Genomic DNA, 17,267 nt, shown 5'->3' with positions numbered 1-17,267 from the left:
GATATAAGTCTCGTTCCTCTCCAATCTCCAGTGGTGTCCCTGAAGGATCTGTGTTAGGCCCTTTACTTTTCAGTATGTTTTTTAATGACATTCCATCAATTGTGTCTAGCCCTGTGTTTATGTTTGCAGAAGATACAAAGATTTTCCGTGTGATAAGAAACAAAGAAGACTATGTTTACCCAGTAACTAGCTTTATACCAGCGCTACTCTTATCTTTTAGCACGATTCCTTTGTATTAGCATTTAAAAAAAAATCGTAGGCATAGAATGTGTACGTTTTTTGCCCTCAAAAAATGGCGGATGTGTTATTTTGATGATGTAATAAAGTGCCACGCCTTGGCGCACACATGGTCTATAAAACAAGCCCATTATCTCAGTCGGTTAGGAACCACACCTTGGTTCTTTGTGGTTTAGAAACCTCAGTTTTTAGACCCCAAAGAACCTTAATCTAGATTCCTAATCTATCAACTGCTAGTGGACCCTCAACATGGACTTATTATTCTATCTATATTGTGCACTATTTAATTGTATTGTAAACCCATGCTGTAAAGCCTATTAAATAAAAATAAAATATTGGATGTACATGATCATACATGAATTAGGCCACGTTCTCTGCATGATGTCTAAATACCAAGTAAAGACCTCTTGTTCAAAATGCCAGAAAACAAGTAGAAATGTATAAAACAGCTAAGTAAACATCTAAGAAGCATCTAATCATGCAATACGTATAACTTTGATATGAAATAATTATTTACTACTGCATTGTAAGTATGAAATCTATATGCAGTAAAGATTGGTAAAAAATTATAAAAAGGGCGAAAGCACTACATATGCAGTTAACAAAAATGCTGAATTACATTTCAGTTTCTTCTTCAGTAATATTAATATTTTTATCCTGAAGTGTTTTTGCTATTTGCTCAAATAAGTCAGTTGAATTGTCATCCTTGTCATTGTGAATTTCATCATCTTCTTTAGATAATGGTGAATCAAAATGAAATTCTACAACTTCAGTACTGTCTATAGGATTATAAGAGCAATGTATTCAAAAACATGCATGTATGCACATATGTATATGTACCATAGGTTTGCACTATTGCAATTTGCTTTTTTTGTACAAAAAAAATTATGATGAAACTTTTCATGTAAAACTAATTCTGTTTGGTCTATATACTGAACAAATTTATGTGTGAATTACTGCTTTACTAGAGTTTCTTGACCTTTATGCAGCAATGGTAGCTACAGTGGTAAGATTGTCAGCCATGTACTTTGATGTTTGATGTGTTCTACATGAAAACCAATAACTATATAGTACTGAAGGCAGCAAGCCACACATTAATGTTAGGAAATTTTAGATAGTAGCTAGTTGTGTAAAGAATTTAAAAAATTGTGTAATTTTGTATATGAAATTTATTTTACAACCAAAAAATGAATTATAATTATAAATATGTATGTTAAAGGAATGTCAGATGGTACACTGATACCTCTACAGTACTATGGTTTCTACTTATAGTTTTATATTGTCATACTTACTAAGGTGTAAGGACTTGATTGAATCACCATCTAGATCGTATTCATTATTTATACTGTCATTGTAGTCTCCCCATGACTTAAACTGCTGCTCAACCAGTTGCTTAGGAGCTTCTGAATGATTGAGAGTGCCACAACAAGTAAAGTGAATGCTGGTTTTGAGATAAATACATTGCATTAAAATGTGTGCTATACAATATTAATTTATGCATGTTTTAATTGCTTCAGTATACAGTGAAGGAAGACTCAAATCGAAAATTAATGTCCAAAATACCAGTGGATTTGCCTGAAAGTAACATTATCTTTGTTTCGTTACTGTACCAAGAAGCAAAAATGAGTTATGTGTGTCTGTTTACACTGTCAGTGGTAAGATTCAACTTTATCATCATTGTTTCTAAGCTTAAACAGCCTTCTTCTTAATGTTTTTGGCCACCTTGATGAATGCCCCAGCTTATGGCGAACACATGCAATGATGTAAGTCCCAACTCCATAGCTTATTTCTTTCATGACTTATAGTATGATCAATTAAATGAGCAGCTGTAATATATTTTCCATATACGCACTGTACAAATATATAGTTTTGCTCTTCTTAGTGTCTATCACTAAAACTCCAAAAGCATTCACCAGAAAACACTGAAACTTGAACAGCCCATTGGTTTTTCCCCCAGACAACAAAGAAGTGATGAAATGAAGACGCAAATTAGTTGCATTTTTACTCAGCGGGTCACATATAGCTTTTAGACCCATAAGTGCTGGCTTTATCAGGTGTCAGGCATCCAGAAAAAATGTACGTCTATATATTAAACATACACTTCCACAAGAATATCCAAATATATTTATAGCAACATACTTAGCATACCTTGCATTGATGAATGCTTCAAATTACTGTTAACATTTCCACCCTATAACAGTTGATAACATTCAGTAAACAATGATTACACTTCATATAGAAAATAATATACGCTGTGCAACTGACACCGTGTATAACCCATTATGTAGTTCTATAAATTAGCTACTTACTGTGTTAGAATAGGGACTAGTTGAGAACATCCGTCCTTCCTTTACACAAGTCTTCATGGCATGTATGACCTTAATACAGTTTGTAATAGATATATTAATAGAGCACACTTTATACTAACCTGTTCATTCCTCATTATATAAAATGCAAAGATGAAAAGTCCCTGTATGACATTAACAGTTTAGTATAAAATAATTATCATGTAGAAAACATATTGTACTAGCAAACCTGAAAAGCATTTAAGAAAGTGAATATATAAGCGAAAGCAATGGTGTGTTTGTTGACAGCAAAGAGTCCAACAATCCATGTACAGCCAAGTAAGGGTAGTAACACAACTGTAGCTTTAATGAGACTCCTACGTATATATGACATATTTACTAAGTTGTACAAATGATTGTGATAGCTAACTTTGCAATGGAAAGTTTTGAAGCTTGCTCAACTGTCAGGTGTTTCATTCTACTTTTATATATTTTCCATAGAGTAGCTACCAGAAGTAAAACATTGATCTACCAGAAGTAAAACATTTATTTACAAAGTGTATATGTTGCTATGAGGAAGACCTTACCAGTATTGTCAGTATCATTGGAGCAATGAAGGCCCATATAGTACCCTTGTCTTCAGATAACCAGCATCTGATAATATTATAAACCATAATATTATGTTGGTGAATATATAGTATAAGGAGTATAGTAGAAGTCCTCACATTTATATTTATCCAATGACATTAAATGGATTATAGTAATAATTACTAGTGTGGAAAGGAAATATTAAAGTCACAGCTTTATATACAGACAAGTCTGTACAAGAAAAAATAGTAATTTTAAAGGTCAAAGTACAGGTAGTGAAACAAGGGAGATCATCTACACCAGGAATTGTAAGTATCCACTAGTATATCTTCAGGTGTAAGTGACCTCCCTTGTTTTACTACTCTTTATTTCTTTTATCCTAACTGTTTGTAACATTATTATAACTGGTGAAACCCACGTATGCCACACTAGAAGTTTATTGTTTTCATCTGAACATAAATCCCAACTATCACTTCATTTTCAGCTATGTTAAGCCCATTACACAGCATTAGAAATGGTGAACACTATGAGAAGGACCTCTACAATAAACACAATGGAAAACTCGTTACAAATGTACAGAAGCAATCATGCAGTGCTACTGCAAATTGACACCTTATGCTGTCAGCAAAGATAAATAGTATACATACAGGTAAGTCCATGAAACATGGATTGTATGTACTGCGGTATACCAAAATGCACTTGTCAGGCTGAAGTGATAACAAACAGTGAAAAATCAAGCCTGCATGTAGCGTTACCATTGTTGAGGTACGCTTGTATGAAGGCATCAGTCAGACAGGCAGTCAGCCATTCAGTAGAAAATTTCACTGAAAAAAATAATTGAGCAACCTATTGGAAGCATTTCAGGTTGTACCGAAGGCACTTTTGGACTAACTAATACTGCCATGGCACCATGAAGATATTGTGAAGCTGGTTTTTGGTCAATATTTTTTGAGAAAATTCCATGATCCCTAATATACAGTACTACCATATTGTTGATAAATGAAGTACTGATGTTATTAGGTAGACTACTTGTGCAATGCTATCCCTAATCTATACAAGTTTAAGGAAAAATTATGAATTTTAAGTTCAATTAGGGATCATAGAAAAAAAAAGTAAGGAAACAAGGGGGTTGCCTACACCTGCAGATATACTAGTGAACATTTAATCCTATACTCCAAGACCACAACTGAATTAGGGATTAAATGTTTACTAGTATATTATCTGCAGGTGTAGGAGACCTCCCTTGTTCCCCTACCTTTTTATGATCCCTTATAATTTTAATTTTTCCTTAAACTTGTTTGTTTACTGTTTTGTAACATTATTATTACTGGTGAGCCCACGCATACTGCATCAAAAGAAAAGATGGCACCAGAAAAAATGTGTTCATCTGAATGCACACCCCAGCTATCAAATACTGCTTCGAAATTGCAGCAGCCATTACGCTTCTATGTTCAGCCCGTTACACAGTGCTACAAACTAAGAACAGTGTTAGAATCATCTCTGCAATCAATCCAGTCACCACGGAAAATATGGATGATTCCTGTTTATAAACATTCTGTAGAGAAGCCATGCATCATGCTACTGTAAATTGACACCTTGGGGTGTCAGCAAAAAGAAGTGGGACAGAAAGGAGGACAAAGGTAAGTCCACGTACTGCAGTATGCCAAAAGGCACATCTCGGGATGAAGCACTGTTGAACAGTTAAAAAATCAAACCCATGGCCTTAGCCATTATTGAGTTATGCTTGCCTGAAGGCATCAGGCAGTTAATAGTCAGTAGAAAATTACATTTAAATAATTTGTTTTTAAATTTTGTAACAATTTATTGGAAGCCTTTAGGATTGTACTGAAGGCACTTTTGCGCTTGGTTATACCTAGCCAATACTGCCAAGGTGCCAGGATGGAGTTGTGAAGCTGGTTATTGGGTGAATATTTTGGCTAGGAAAACCCAAATCTCCACAATCCCTAATATACAGTACTACCATACTGTATGATGATGAATTATGTGCAACATGTAGGGATTTAACCAGTGGAACTACTATTTTCCATTATTCCCAAAATCATACCCAACTTGCTTCTGAAATAGGCAAGAGTAGTTGTATTTTCATCTGAAACTAATGCAATTCAATTAGTACTTTAAGGTGACTAAATTTATTGATACACTAAATTTAGTGAATTTGTATATTGGCAAAATTAGCACATACAAAATTTAGCGATTTTATGTATTTGTGAATTGATGCAATTAATTAACCATACATTTTGCAAGTTTAGCATGCACTAAATTTAGTGAAAAAACCTAAATTGCTAAAATCACTAAATCTAGTATATCGCTAAATTTAGTCACCTTAAGGTACCAAAGCAACTTAGAAGATTGACAACTCTAATAGAGCAGTCATGTAACACTATGTGACTGTTTGATTAGGATGATGATTGCTCTACCAGAGGGGCCTCAATTAAACTTTTATTATGTTGTTATGCTAGTAGTCTTCAAGTTAATAAGTGCCTCCAAGAGAATTTTATAATGTAAGTAAAATTGTAATAATCATTTCCAAAAATCATCCAACTAATCTACCAGATTCTTTTTACTTATTTCAGCTTTTTCTGCAAGTCCCTAGTAACATGCAATGAATTATGTGTGTATCACTAACACTTCATCTGTTCCATACTGCATGTGCGCAATTCCAACTGATATGGCAACAACTGGCATAGGTAGTCCTTAAATAGAACACACTATGTTTAACATATATTTCAAGCAATATAGTTATAGCATATTAAGCATAATTTATCTTACCCCAACCAAGAATCATATAGAACTTCCTGGTTTTAAAAAATCCTTTGTAAAACACAAAGTACAGTAATATATAGATCAAAAGTCCTTCACAAATCATCCAACAAAATGCAGCCAGGAATGTATAGTGGAGTATAATAGCAACAATAGTGCAACCAACCTGTGGAAGTATGTGCAGAAATGTATAAAATGCTATTATTCAGTGGATAGCAATACTCACATCATTATCATTTGCAGCCTCAATGCCAGCAACAAAAGTAACCAAGCCCAATAGAAGTGAGAGCGATAAATTAAAATGGATGAAATGTTGAATTTTATTAAATATCTTTTTCCTAATATATGACATGTGTTATAATGTTATATAGACAGCAATCATTGCCTTTAACTGCATACCTTAGTACTATTAATGTTAACAAGGTCAGTATAAGACAGGCAATAGATATTCCACATCCAATGTAGCTAATATATGAAAGTGCTTCTTCCTGTAAGGATAAATCATGTAGCTGCACATTTGGTCAATAATTTGCTAGCTACATACGTTTGTGCCAGATGCTCCAACCAGTACTGCAAAACTTGTAAGATGTGAGCTTGAACATTGCACCATGCCATCTTGAGGTGATTGTGTAGATACTCCCTGTGTTGACCATCCACTTCTGTTTACAGGTAACATAACATAATTATTAGTTTATATTTCTATACATATCTTCCATGAAACTAAGATTTTATTATACGTATCTTCTAGTACAATTATTGTACGGTTAAATGCAGTGGCATATCTAGACTCTCAGGTCTGGTAGAGCCAAGAGCAAAAAAAGATAACTGTCTGTTCACAATAGTAGTTCTCCACCAACTATATATTATATCACTGATAAAGTACTTATTTATAACTACAAAAGTTTGCTACACTGCTGCTCTGAGTAGAGTGACTGCTTTATTAGAGTGATTGACTGCTCTATTAGAGTATCTCGATCTCACATATCAAACTTCTTTGGTAGGGTACAGGCCCACACCACTGGTCAAATGTTATGTGGTTGGTGAGATAATTAATACAAAACATGATGGTTACTACATAAACATGTTTAAAGCTCATACCAAAGTGTATAACCTGCTGATAAAGAACAGTTGCATGTGGTTCCAAACTAACCGATGCTGTTTTACACATAAAGTTATACCATTGCATAATAGTTAGAAAATACATACTTTGATTGTAGTGTGCATGAAGGGAAATGACAGCTTAGGTATATTCTGTAATTTACTGTACTATTGTTCTATTAAAGTAATCTAAGTGTGTGCTCCATTAGAGCAGGGTGCACCATTATCTTGCCCAAATTCTATTCACTGTAATCAAATTCAATGTATATCCTGACTGGCCATGGTACTGTCAACAAATCTATACCACCATATCAAAATTACTGCATATTAAAGTTGCCATATTGAGTACTGTATATAAATTCTTTATCTTGCCAATGGTGCAGTGTAAGAAAGAAGAAATATTAAGGCTCAGCAAGACTTATTAATGTGAGGCTGCTTTTTCTGTCATAATCCTTTTACATATACAGATGGTTGTTTTTTTTATACACATTGTACCTTTCATAATCCCAAAAGGTGCAAAACGCTCTTGTGTTTCTCTATAAGATATGTAAATATCATTCACAGTACACTGTAGCTATAGAAGTGCATACATACATACATATAATCAATGCAAAGAATATAGACAGAAAATAGAGACTCACAAATGTAGCACTAAAAATTCTTGAGATGGAAGAATTATGTTATTAGAAATCATATTCATGAAGGAATAAATAACTATTTTTTTGCCTTTCTCCACCTTTTCAAATACACTTACATATGTAACAGCTTTAAACAAGCTGTAGGATCAGGTGTCCTACAGATCTTCAGCACTTGTACTGTAAAGTCTTAATAAATAAAAAATAAATCACAGTGTATTTTTGACCCAACATATTTTCTCTGCTTACATTCGACCATTATTACTGTGAAATAGTTTTGCATGATTAAAGCACCCTGAACTGTCTTATTTGCACGAATAAATGTAGTATTTGTGGGATAAAATCCTGCTTTCTTATTTACTAAAATACATGTAATTTTACTTATATATGTATACCTGCTGTATAATACAGTTGCACCATATAAAATGTACAAACACCAGTACCAGAGAAAAATATACTTCACATGTTCCCTTGATTTATGGAACTTACAGGCAGATCACCAATTTTAAAGTACATTTTGACTTCTTTGTTGGCAGGCAAGTCCATTCTGCTCCTTGCTGTCTTAGTTGATATTTTGCTGCTTACAGTAAATCCCATTGGTTCTTTTCTGTTATTAATACTTCACATAATTACACAAATCAAAACGCAGGCTATATAACTTTTTTTTTCTATTCTATCTTCCATTTCATTATTATCTGTATTCATCTGCTTAATAATGAACAACTCACTTTTCTATGTTTTTTGGTAATCTTAATGCTATGTTCTTGCTGACTGCATTAAATACTGGAGTTCTTTGATCTATCATCGTACCCATAGATGTATAGTAAATAATATATTCTGCATTATTATGCATATTAGATGTTACCTTGGTTAGAGATGATGGCAGTTGGAATGACAATTTGAGCAGCATCTTTGAAAGTGTCCATTTTCAATATGGATGGATCTGGCAATCCAATTTCATCAACGTTTGTTAGATATTCTTCAGTTGGCAACAAAGCACTAATTACTGTGAATATAAATAATTAAGGAGTACCAAAATACAAGCATTAAGCTTACCAATATTTTCTCTTTCTAGTGTGATATTATCTGAATGACTTGATGTACTGCTTAAAGATCTAGCCAACAGAACTCCAACGTTCTCAATATTTTCAAGTAGATCCTCACTAACACCCTCATCCTATATTATGAGATGTTATATATACACATACACGCTTGACTTTCATTATAATCAAGAAGTAACAAAGTACTTAAGCCATTTTTTCTCATCAAGATAGACACATGATCTCATATACGGTAGTTTAAAAATGTATTTCAAAAACACAAGTACACCCTGTGTAATACTGACAAAATTTTGTCAATAGCCTGTTACCAGAAGTGAAAACCATCCTAATGTGCAGCTTATGTACTTATAGCTAAGTAGCTAAAATTTCACTGTAATTGTTCATGAAGTGCGAAGAATCATCTGCTGGATCAGTGTAACCACTGAAAGAATGCTGGGCTAGGTACATACATAACTTAACCTTAACATAGAGAAAATTACAGAAATACAGCATAATATTATTTTCATACCTTAACAATCTGCTGCTGAAACGATGCATTATTAGAACCACTGAGAAAATTGTCCAGTACAACTGATGAATGCTGAACAATACACACATGTGTATACATTTTACAAACAACTCAAGGAAGTATGGAGTACACATTATACGTAACAAAATCAAATATTAAGAACATCACAACATTTATTCTGGGCAATCTCCTCTCAATGAATTAGTAGAGAATTTCCAATGCCATTGTCATGGTTGAAGAGATAATACCTACCACAAAATCACTTTTTCATATCTTTTGTTGCATCACTTTTTGTCACTGGAAATCCTACTTCATTTTAAAACTAATTTGTTAACTTTTTAAATCAGTGTTATGATACACTATTACTGTTGGACTACAGTGAACCTAACAATGGAGGTCTATCATGTCACCATGTCATGCAAGCAGTGGAGATAGTTTTCAAAGACTATATACATGTGGTTCTGACTGCTTTAGTAGTGTATCTCGATCTTATTGCTTATCTTGAGTAAACTGTGCAATGGATCAAGGAGTGTGGTTTTCATGTCTTGTTTTCTGTAGCTGATTGCAGCTAGAGAATTTAGGAGTGCAGCCATCCCATTCTGGTTCTGATTATTAAAGGTGTAGTAGTGAGTTATCATTTAAGGCCTGGTCCCAATATGATTGTTTAATAAGTGCAGCTACACGTATCTGCCCCCTCATAGCAAGAGACTTATTTTTCATATCAACACTTTTCTTAGGGTAGTTGGAAAAGGCGGATACGGTCAGATGCGGACACGGACACGGATAATTTTAAAATACACTTTTACATTTACAAAGCAGTTATTTTTCATACCTAACATTGTTTTTTACAGCAGCATTTGCTTCCAGACCCAAGTGTCCATCTTGTCATAGTGCTTATCCATATATAAGCGCATGTGCGAAGGATAGACTAGCACTCTGCAGACCATATAGTGTTGTATATGTGCTCTAGAAATCTAACTCAGAGTCAAAGAGATTAATCTAGCATGTCTCAACCTAATCTTGTAGGTCAGGTCCTTGAAACCCTCAACACTTGGTATAAGAGCCTGCGCCTTACACTAAAAGGCGTAAGATTGTGGATTTGGCCTGCTAAGCTAAGTTGCATGGGGCATATAAGCTAATCTCTACAGCTATATAACTCTGTAATAGACTTTAGAGCATGTGTACAACACTATATGGTCTTTGGCATGCTGTGGAGTGCTGGTCTAGTCCTTCACACGTGTGCTTATAAATTGATAAGCGCTATGACAAGACCGACACCTGGGTCTGGAAGCAAAGACTGCTGTACAAATAGTGTTGGGTATGAAAAATAACTGTTATATAAATGTAAAAGTGCTTTTTGAAAATTTCCGTGTCCGTTTCTGCGTCCGGCCATATCCGCCCTTTCCAACTACCCCTTTTCTTAGAGGAGTATATTTAGCTGCCACAAAATTATTTGCAGTACTTAAGCTACTGTAAGTGTATGGTTTCCTTGCATGAAGAAGAAGATGACCATGTAATTAAAGATAAAATGGAAAGGTGAAGCTCAGAAGGCAGACACTTGTTGGAATTTAAATAGGCATAATTATGCCATATGTGAGTTTGTTGATGTGGTGTGAAATGGAGGCAGTGTGCTGCTTCATTTGGCCTCCAGCCTTGCAACTGTTGTCAGGCAGACAGAATGGTAGGTCAAACATCAAGTTTTGGATATTTTTTTTATGAATTCAGTATTCAGCCTTCTGTACATGTTTTCTTGTTCTTAATTATGGTGGATTTGATGTAAGACTATTGATTACCATACTGTTTAGTAGGGTTCCCCTAAAATGATTGGTGGTCATCCCATTAAAAACCAATATAGAAATATCATATGTGATGAAAATCACCTTTATACGGAATAGCCTTAGTACATCTACCATGAAACCCACTGTTAACAGCAAGAAAACATCTACAGAAGGTTGGATGTTGAAAAATATTGCCAAAACTTGATTTTAGTCTGCCCTTCTGCGTGCATGCATGCGTGCGTGCGATTGTGCCTGCCTGACCATGGTCACAAGGCTAGAGGCCAAACAAAGCAGTGTACAGCCATCATTTTCATGCCACACTAACAAATCAACATGTGGCATGTGCCTTTTCTGGTTCTGACAAGTGTTTACCTTCTGTATGCTTATTAACTATCAGACTGTATATGCACAACTTGTAAGACTAGGGAATATTTTAATCATCAAAGAATGCTTAGTTTTATGTGACCTTTTACAAATGTTTCATTAGGAAACAACTTACATTTGCTAACATTTGGAGATCTACTGCATCCATGCTGTCATTGGATATAGTTGAACTAAAGAAGAGAAGAAAGAGCAGGTACTCCATTAACAGTAAAATCTATGTATCCAGGACCAACCAATAGGTCCTGATTATCAAGGTTTCCTGATTTTCCAAGTCAGTTTATATGCGAAGGGAGAGTTTGGAACCCTTACCAAGTGTCCAGATCATGCAGATGTCCTCATTCCTGATTAACAGGTTCCACTGTATATATCTTATATATACCACTTTAGCGTAGGTATTCAAAGGTTCCGCTTGGGGTTTAACTTGCATATCATATATGGGAAAGCAGTTTGCAAATGACTTTGATACCCAGCCAGTTCAAAGAAACGATGTGCTTTGACTCGTTATATTGAGCGACATTGAGCTTTGTATTGTGGGACTCATTTTTGTAGTGGTTGCTAAGCTGAGTATATTTGCTAAGATAGACTAGTTGGTTGTTACTAAAGAATAAGGAAGCCACAAAATATTGTTTGGGTAATCGTGGGTGCGTATTTCTACCCACTGCGTATCAGCCTTTGAACAGACCACGGAACAGCAAAGCTACAGTAACTACTGCTACAATGAAGTAGGTTATAGTTAGTAACTTACAGTCCTAAGTACTTAATGTAATATATTAATTTACTTGCTGTCCCAATAGTGACGTTAGTTGCCTTAACTTAGTACAAAAATAATAAACCATATAAACTCCATCCCATAATCGCAAGTTTTCTAACATTGCATGTTGACGCATTAATGACATTTTAATGTATGGATAACATTCTGATGGCTATTAGCACACACTATTAAAACCACAATCAATCTTCAGATGCTACTGTATAAAACAAACGGGATGAGTTCTCAGTAGTTCTTTCACCAATTAGGTGAGTACACCCCAAGTGATATATATCACTTATACCACGGCTGCTTGGTATTTGCTGATATATACACCCACAGCCCTTGGGCTGCGTCCTCGGGCTTTGGGTGTATATATCAGCAAATCCCTTGCAGCCATGGTATATATAACTATTAAATAAATGCAATAGATTTGCTTAAGTTGACAAATAATATGTAGAGACATGTATGTATATACTAGTGCTGAGCAATATGACAATATTTTAATTAAACCGCGGTATCTGCTTTTGATACTGTCCAATTTTTTAACTACTGCAAATACCGTGAATTCGAAAACACAAGTCTTTTAGTAGCTAAAATAACACACCCTGTGTGAAGAAGTCTACTTACAGCACATATGAATGGATATGTACTGCTGGAAATATATTGCAATTGGCTTTCAACAAAATTCTGTCGTTAACTGAAAATTTTTAGGATTATTTCTGTGTCTAAATCTAGTATTGTAGGTCTAAAATAGCATCAAACTAAGGTATGCCAATAATTTAGTGATACCGCAATATCAAGTTGACAATACCGTACCGTCTATGAAATATCAAACCGCTCAGCACTAGTATATACCACCATTGAAATACCACCATTGAAATAACTCAGTGAATATCATATACGTGCATAGAATTACATGCGTCTACCTGAATGTGAGTTTGTGTGAATGAATTTTACATTTGCTTAAATGTCACATAAAATGAACTAAACCAACATCCTTAATACAAGACTTCTAAGACATCTTTATCTAAAATAAGGATGCTTCTTTTCTTGTGCACCAGAATTTTGAAAGGACATCTTATTAATGTTGCACATACATATGTACACACTTATACAGTAAGTTAAGGTATTTATTGCTATGCAAGAAGTTGAACAGTTTTCATGTAAAGGTCTAGGAACAAAATTTAGATATAAGACAATCATGCCTTTTTCAAAAATTTAGTTATGAAATCAAGTTTTTATCTTTAAATGATTTAGCTATAACACCATGCACAGCAAAAGTAATATCTTACTTGATAATTGAAGTTAAAATTGCATTACCAACAATTAAATCTCTTGGTAATATTGCCACAGCATTTTCCATGGTGATAATGATGCTTAATTCAATAGTGTAATCAATCAGTGTAGCAATATCCTGAGAATCTTTTTGCAATGCCATCTGCAGTTCTGCAAGTGCTAAACTGCTACAGTAGGACACATCTGAGTCACTCCAGGTGTTATCATCACCACACATCCTGGTTGCATTTTGATCTATAGCAAGCAACAATTTAATGACTATTACACAGAGGAGTAATACACTAAACATTTGTGATCAAACTTAATATTTAGAAAACAATTTAGAAACATTGCTGTGGTTGTAGACAGGACCCTGAAACATTATTTTAAAATTAAACATTTTAATGCATAGACTACATAGCAAGTAAAGGGAAAATAAATTCCTAACAATAATAATCATCCTTGTGGATGATCAGTTCAGTCTATAACATGTCTGTGAGTATTTGTCTCTTGTGCAATACACTGTGAAATGTGTACAGCCAGTGTGGCCAGGAGTTGAACAAAGAGAATGTTAGAGCTGCATAATACTGGTTTCCACTTTAATAGTTGGGAGAAATATAGGTATATTTCCATGCTCTTGCTGTAACTCAATGTAAAAAATATTACAAGATAACCACTAGAAGCTTTTTACCACAAACCTTCATTTTACTTTCATCAAGCCTTATATAGTATGTACCTTCTGAATTAGGACACATCCTAATAACTTTATCTCCATGTGGTGTTGGTGCCCACATAATACCCCACAAATCAGTGTCATTAGGGCACCCACATGTAGATCCATCTATACATGTTCCATTGTTTTCACACAGATTAGGATCACAAGGTTCAAAGATATAGTCACAGTCTCTACCAGTAAAATCATAATCACATATGCACATGTAGTCATCTACAAGATTTGTACAGTTTCCGTATCTGCATGGATTAGGACTGCAAAAGTCAATTATAGTACTGCAATTCCTGCCAGTATACCCTGTAGTACAATTGCATGTATAGTCATTGACAAGGTCTGTACATGTCCCATTGTTATCGCACGGATTAGGGGAACATTCATCACTAATTATAGTGCAAACCCTGCCAGTATATCCTGGTGTACAAATACACTGAAAGTCATTATTACTACCAGTACAAGTTGCATTGTTTTCACACAGATTAGGATCACAAGGTTCAAAGATATAGTCACAGTCTCTACCAGTAAAATCATAATCACAGTCACACATGTAGTCACCTACAATATTTGTACAGTTTCCGTATCTGCATGGATTAGGACTGCAAAAGTCAATTATTGTACTGCAATTCCTACCAGTATATCCAGATATACAATTACATGTATAGTCGTTGACAAGGTCTGTACATGTTCCATTGTTATCACATGGTTCATAGTCGCACTCATTTATATTAACTGTACAGTTATTGCCAGTAAAACCACTACTACACATGCACATGTAACTGTTCTCTGATAGTACATCACAAATTCCAGAGTTTGCACATGGATTGGGGTCACACGGACTGATTTCACAGTTTTGACCAGTAATGCCTGTGGGGCACATACATCTGTAAAATGCAAACCCGTCTATACAAGTCGCATTATTTTGACAAGGATCAGACATACAGTCATCAGTTCTATCACTGCAGTTTTTTCCTGTAAAATCCTGTGGACAATTACACGTATAGACAAGATGTTGGTCTATACATATCCCTCCATTTTCACATGGGTCTGGGTCACATTCATTAGTAACATTAGCACAAAGTCTTCCATCATATCCTGGAGCACACTGACAAGTAAAGTTGTTGACCAGGTCCACACACGACCCATTATTAAAACATGTTATATTCTCACAATTATAAATATCTATCTCACAATGTCTACCCACATAACCTGGATCACAATCGCACATAAAATCATTTATTAGATCAACACAAGTTCCATTGTTACAATTCACATCACTGCAGTTATCAACACCATCAATATCACAAGTCAGCCCAGTCCATGGTGGAGAACACATACAGGTAAAAGTATTATTACCATCAACACATGTTCCATTATTCATGCAGGAATCAAGATTACAATTATCAATTACAATAGAGCAGTTAGAACCAGTGAAGTCATCAAAACATGTACAATTATAATAATTAATGTAGTCAGTACAGGTGCCATTTCCACAAGAGTGTGGGTCACAGTTATCAATAAGGTCAACTTCACATAATACTCCAGTTAAAGGTGCAGGACATGAGCAATTAAATCCATCAGTTGTGTCAGTACAATTTCCACCATTCATACATGGATTAGAAAAACACCCAAGTAAGATTTCACAGTTTATTCCAGTATAACCGTCAAGGCATACACATATAACACTGCCATTTGATTGTGGTTGGCATGTGGAGTTTACTGGACAGATATCACAAGGATCTGTAGACAAAGAACAAGTCAATAATAGTACAATACAGCTGGCATTACACCGAATGGAGTTATGAAAAATCTGTCATTTTAGACTTGCATACAAAATCATTTTTCAGCTGACCTGAGTAATATGCCTTTAACACACTGTTTATCAAAATAGAAGGTTGTAAAAAGACTACGACAAACAAGTACATCCATGAAGTGCTCTAATTGAATATTATTCATTTAGCATGATTTGGTCAACATTATACTTTTTTCTGCACCTACCTAATGTTAGAGTTTCCCTCATTAATAATACAATTAATATATGTGACCTGTTGAGCAGAAATCTAATCAGTTTGCATATTTCTCAAACTTCTTTCATGACTTTTAGACTCTACACGATAAAGAAGTCATAAAAGACTCTATATAGAGGGAAACACCAATGGGCTGTTAAAATATCAGCCCAATCTGGTGAAAATTCTTGCTATAGAAGCAGGAAGAGAAAAACAATCAATCTGTATTGTGACTACACAGTAAATAGGTTACAGGCACTCTCATAAGTCATGACTACGGGCTTGTCTCACTGTGTTCACTAAAAGCTAGGAAATTCATCAAGTTTTAGATCCACCCAAGCATTAAGCAAGAAGGCTATTCAAGCTTAGAAATTGCAATGATAAAGTTTTACATTTTCCTGTAACATAAACAAACACACATAACTCAAATTTGCTTCATGGTACAGAAATGAAACAAATATATTATTCTTACTCTCCACGAAAATTAAGGCAAATCTGATGGTACATACGGTATATCAATTTAAGTATTGTTTAACTGTTTACTGAAGCAGTAAAACCAGTGTAAGTGGTAAAACCATATTTCAAAGCAACTTATTTCAAAAACAGAATTAGGTATGCAAACTAGTCAGGTTTTCACTCAGTGGTTCATCGTAACACTTTCACACCTCAAATCAAAGGAGCTGCCTGGGCTACATCTGGGCAACGATCAAGGCCAAAATTGATTGTGGGGACCGATCAATACTCACATGATTGGTATGCACAACTTGGATTTTGCCATGAAAATCACTCAGATGGAGAGTGCTTAGTATCCTACGAGTTGAAAAACATTGAGAACTAGTGCTAGAGCTTATTCACCAATCATTTCTACATGTTTCCAATACACACCACACCCCATCAGGAAGTTGCCACTCTGCACGAAGTAACCACTCTACAAGCAAGCTTACCTCTAGGCCTCTGTAATTATTCTATCTCAATAGTACTGATTAAAACATTAAACTTGCATAATTGAAATTCTACGTGATATCTCTAGGATTTGTCCATTCATCATAGCCAAATGTGACCCGAAAGTATGTATATACTAACTGCTGACTCATAATTGAAATTTTTAGACATGCATTATAATATATTATAATCAATATTAAAATATCATTAT

General features: G+C 34.7%; 2 protein-coding genes across 8 annotated transcripts in view; one reads left to right on the top strand and one right to left on the bottom strand.

Moving 5' to 3' along the window:
* The window catches only part of LOC136264458 (uncharacterized), a 96,603-nt gene that overhangs the window by 32,446 nt on the left and 46,890 nt on the right, over window positions 1-17,267 (top strand). The window lies entirely within an intron of this gene.
* The window catches only part of LOC136264457 (neurogenic locus notch homolog protein 1-like), a 44,848-nt gene continuing 28,367 nt past the window's right edge, over window positions 787-17,267 (bottom strand). For 2 of the 4 annotated variants that reach the window (XM_066059196.1, XM_066059199.1), the window contains 22 exons: window positions 14,118-15,848; window positions 13,399-13,636; window positions 11,471-11,525; window positions 9,194-9,265; window positions 8,681-8,801; window positions 8,490-8,630; window positions 8,353-8,422; window positions 8,114-8,231; window positions 7,485-7,525; window positions 6,436-6,550; window positions 6,291-6,379; window positions 6,118-6,229; window positions 5,901-6,057; window positions 5,758-5,824; window positions 3,110-3,176; window positions 2,953-3,050; window positions 2,773-2,899; window positions 2,666-2,707; window positions 2,547-2,615; window positions 2,386-2,428; window positions 1,530-1,640; window positions 787-1,016 (listed from right to left, as the gene is read on the bottom strand). In XM_066059196.1, coding sequence (XP_065915268.1) covers window positions 853-1,016; window positions 1,530-1,640; window positions 2,386-2,428; window positions 2,547-2,615; window positions 2,666-2,707; window positions 2,773-2,899; window positions 2,953-3,050; window positions 3,110-3,176; window positions 5,758-5,824; window positions 5,901-6,057; window positions 6,118-6,229; window positions 6,291-6,379; window positions 6,436-6,550; window positions 7,485-7,525; window positions 8,114-8,231; window positions 8,353-8,422; window positions 8,490-8,630; window positions 8,681-8,801; window positions 9,194-9,265; window positions 11,471-11,525; window positions 13,399-13,636; window positions 14,118-15,848 — 3,848 coding nt within the window. In that variant the 3' untranslated portion in view covers window positions 787-852. Of the gene's footprint in view, window positions 1,017-1,529; window positions 1,679-2,385; window positions 2,429-2,546; window positions 2,616-2,665; window positions 2,708-2,772; window positions 2,900-2,952; window positions 3,051-3,109; window positions 3,177-5,757; window positions 5,840-5,900; window positions 6,058-6,117; window positions 6,230-6,290; window positions 6,380-6,435; window positions 6,551-7,484; window positions 7,526-8,113; window positions 8,232-8,352; window positions 8,423-8,489; window positions 8,631-8,680; window positions 8,802-9,193; window positions 9,266-11,470; window positions 11,526-13,398; window positions 13,637-14,117; window positions 15,849-17,267 lie in introns of those variants that run through there. The other 2 variants (XM_066059197.1, XR_010705124.1) reach the window with 2 other exon arrangements.

This window comes from Dysidea avara, chromosome 8, assembly GCF_963678975.1.
Source record: "Dysidea avara chromosome 8, odDysAvar1.4, whole genome shotgun sequence".
Classification (NCBI taxonomy): domain Eukaryota; kingdom Metazoa; phylum Porifera; class Demospongiae; order Dictyoceratida; family Dysideidae; genus Dysidea; species Dysidea avara.
Note: the sequence above shows the minus strand (reverse complement) of the source record. Positions and strands in the feature narration are given on the sequence as shown.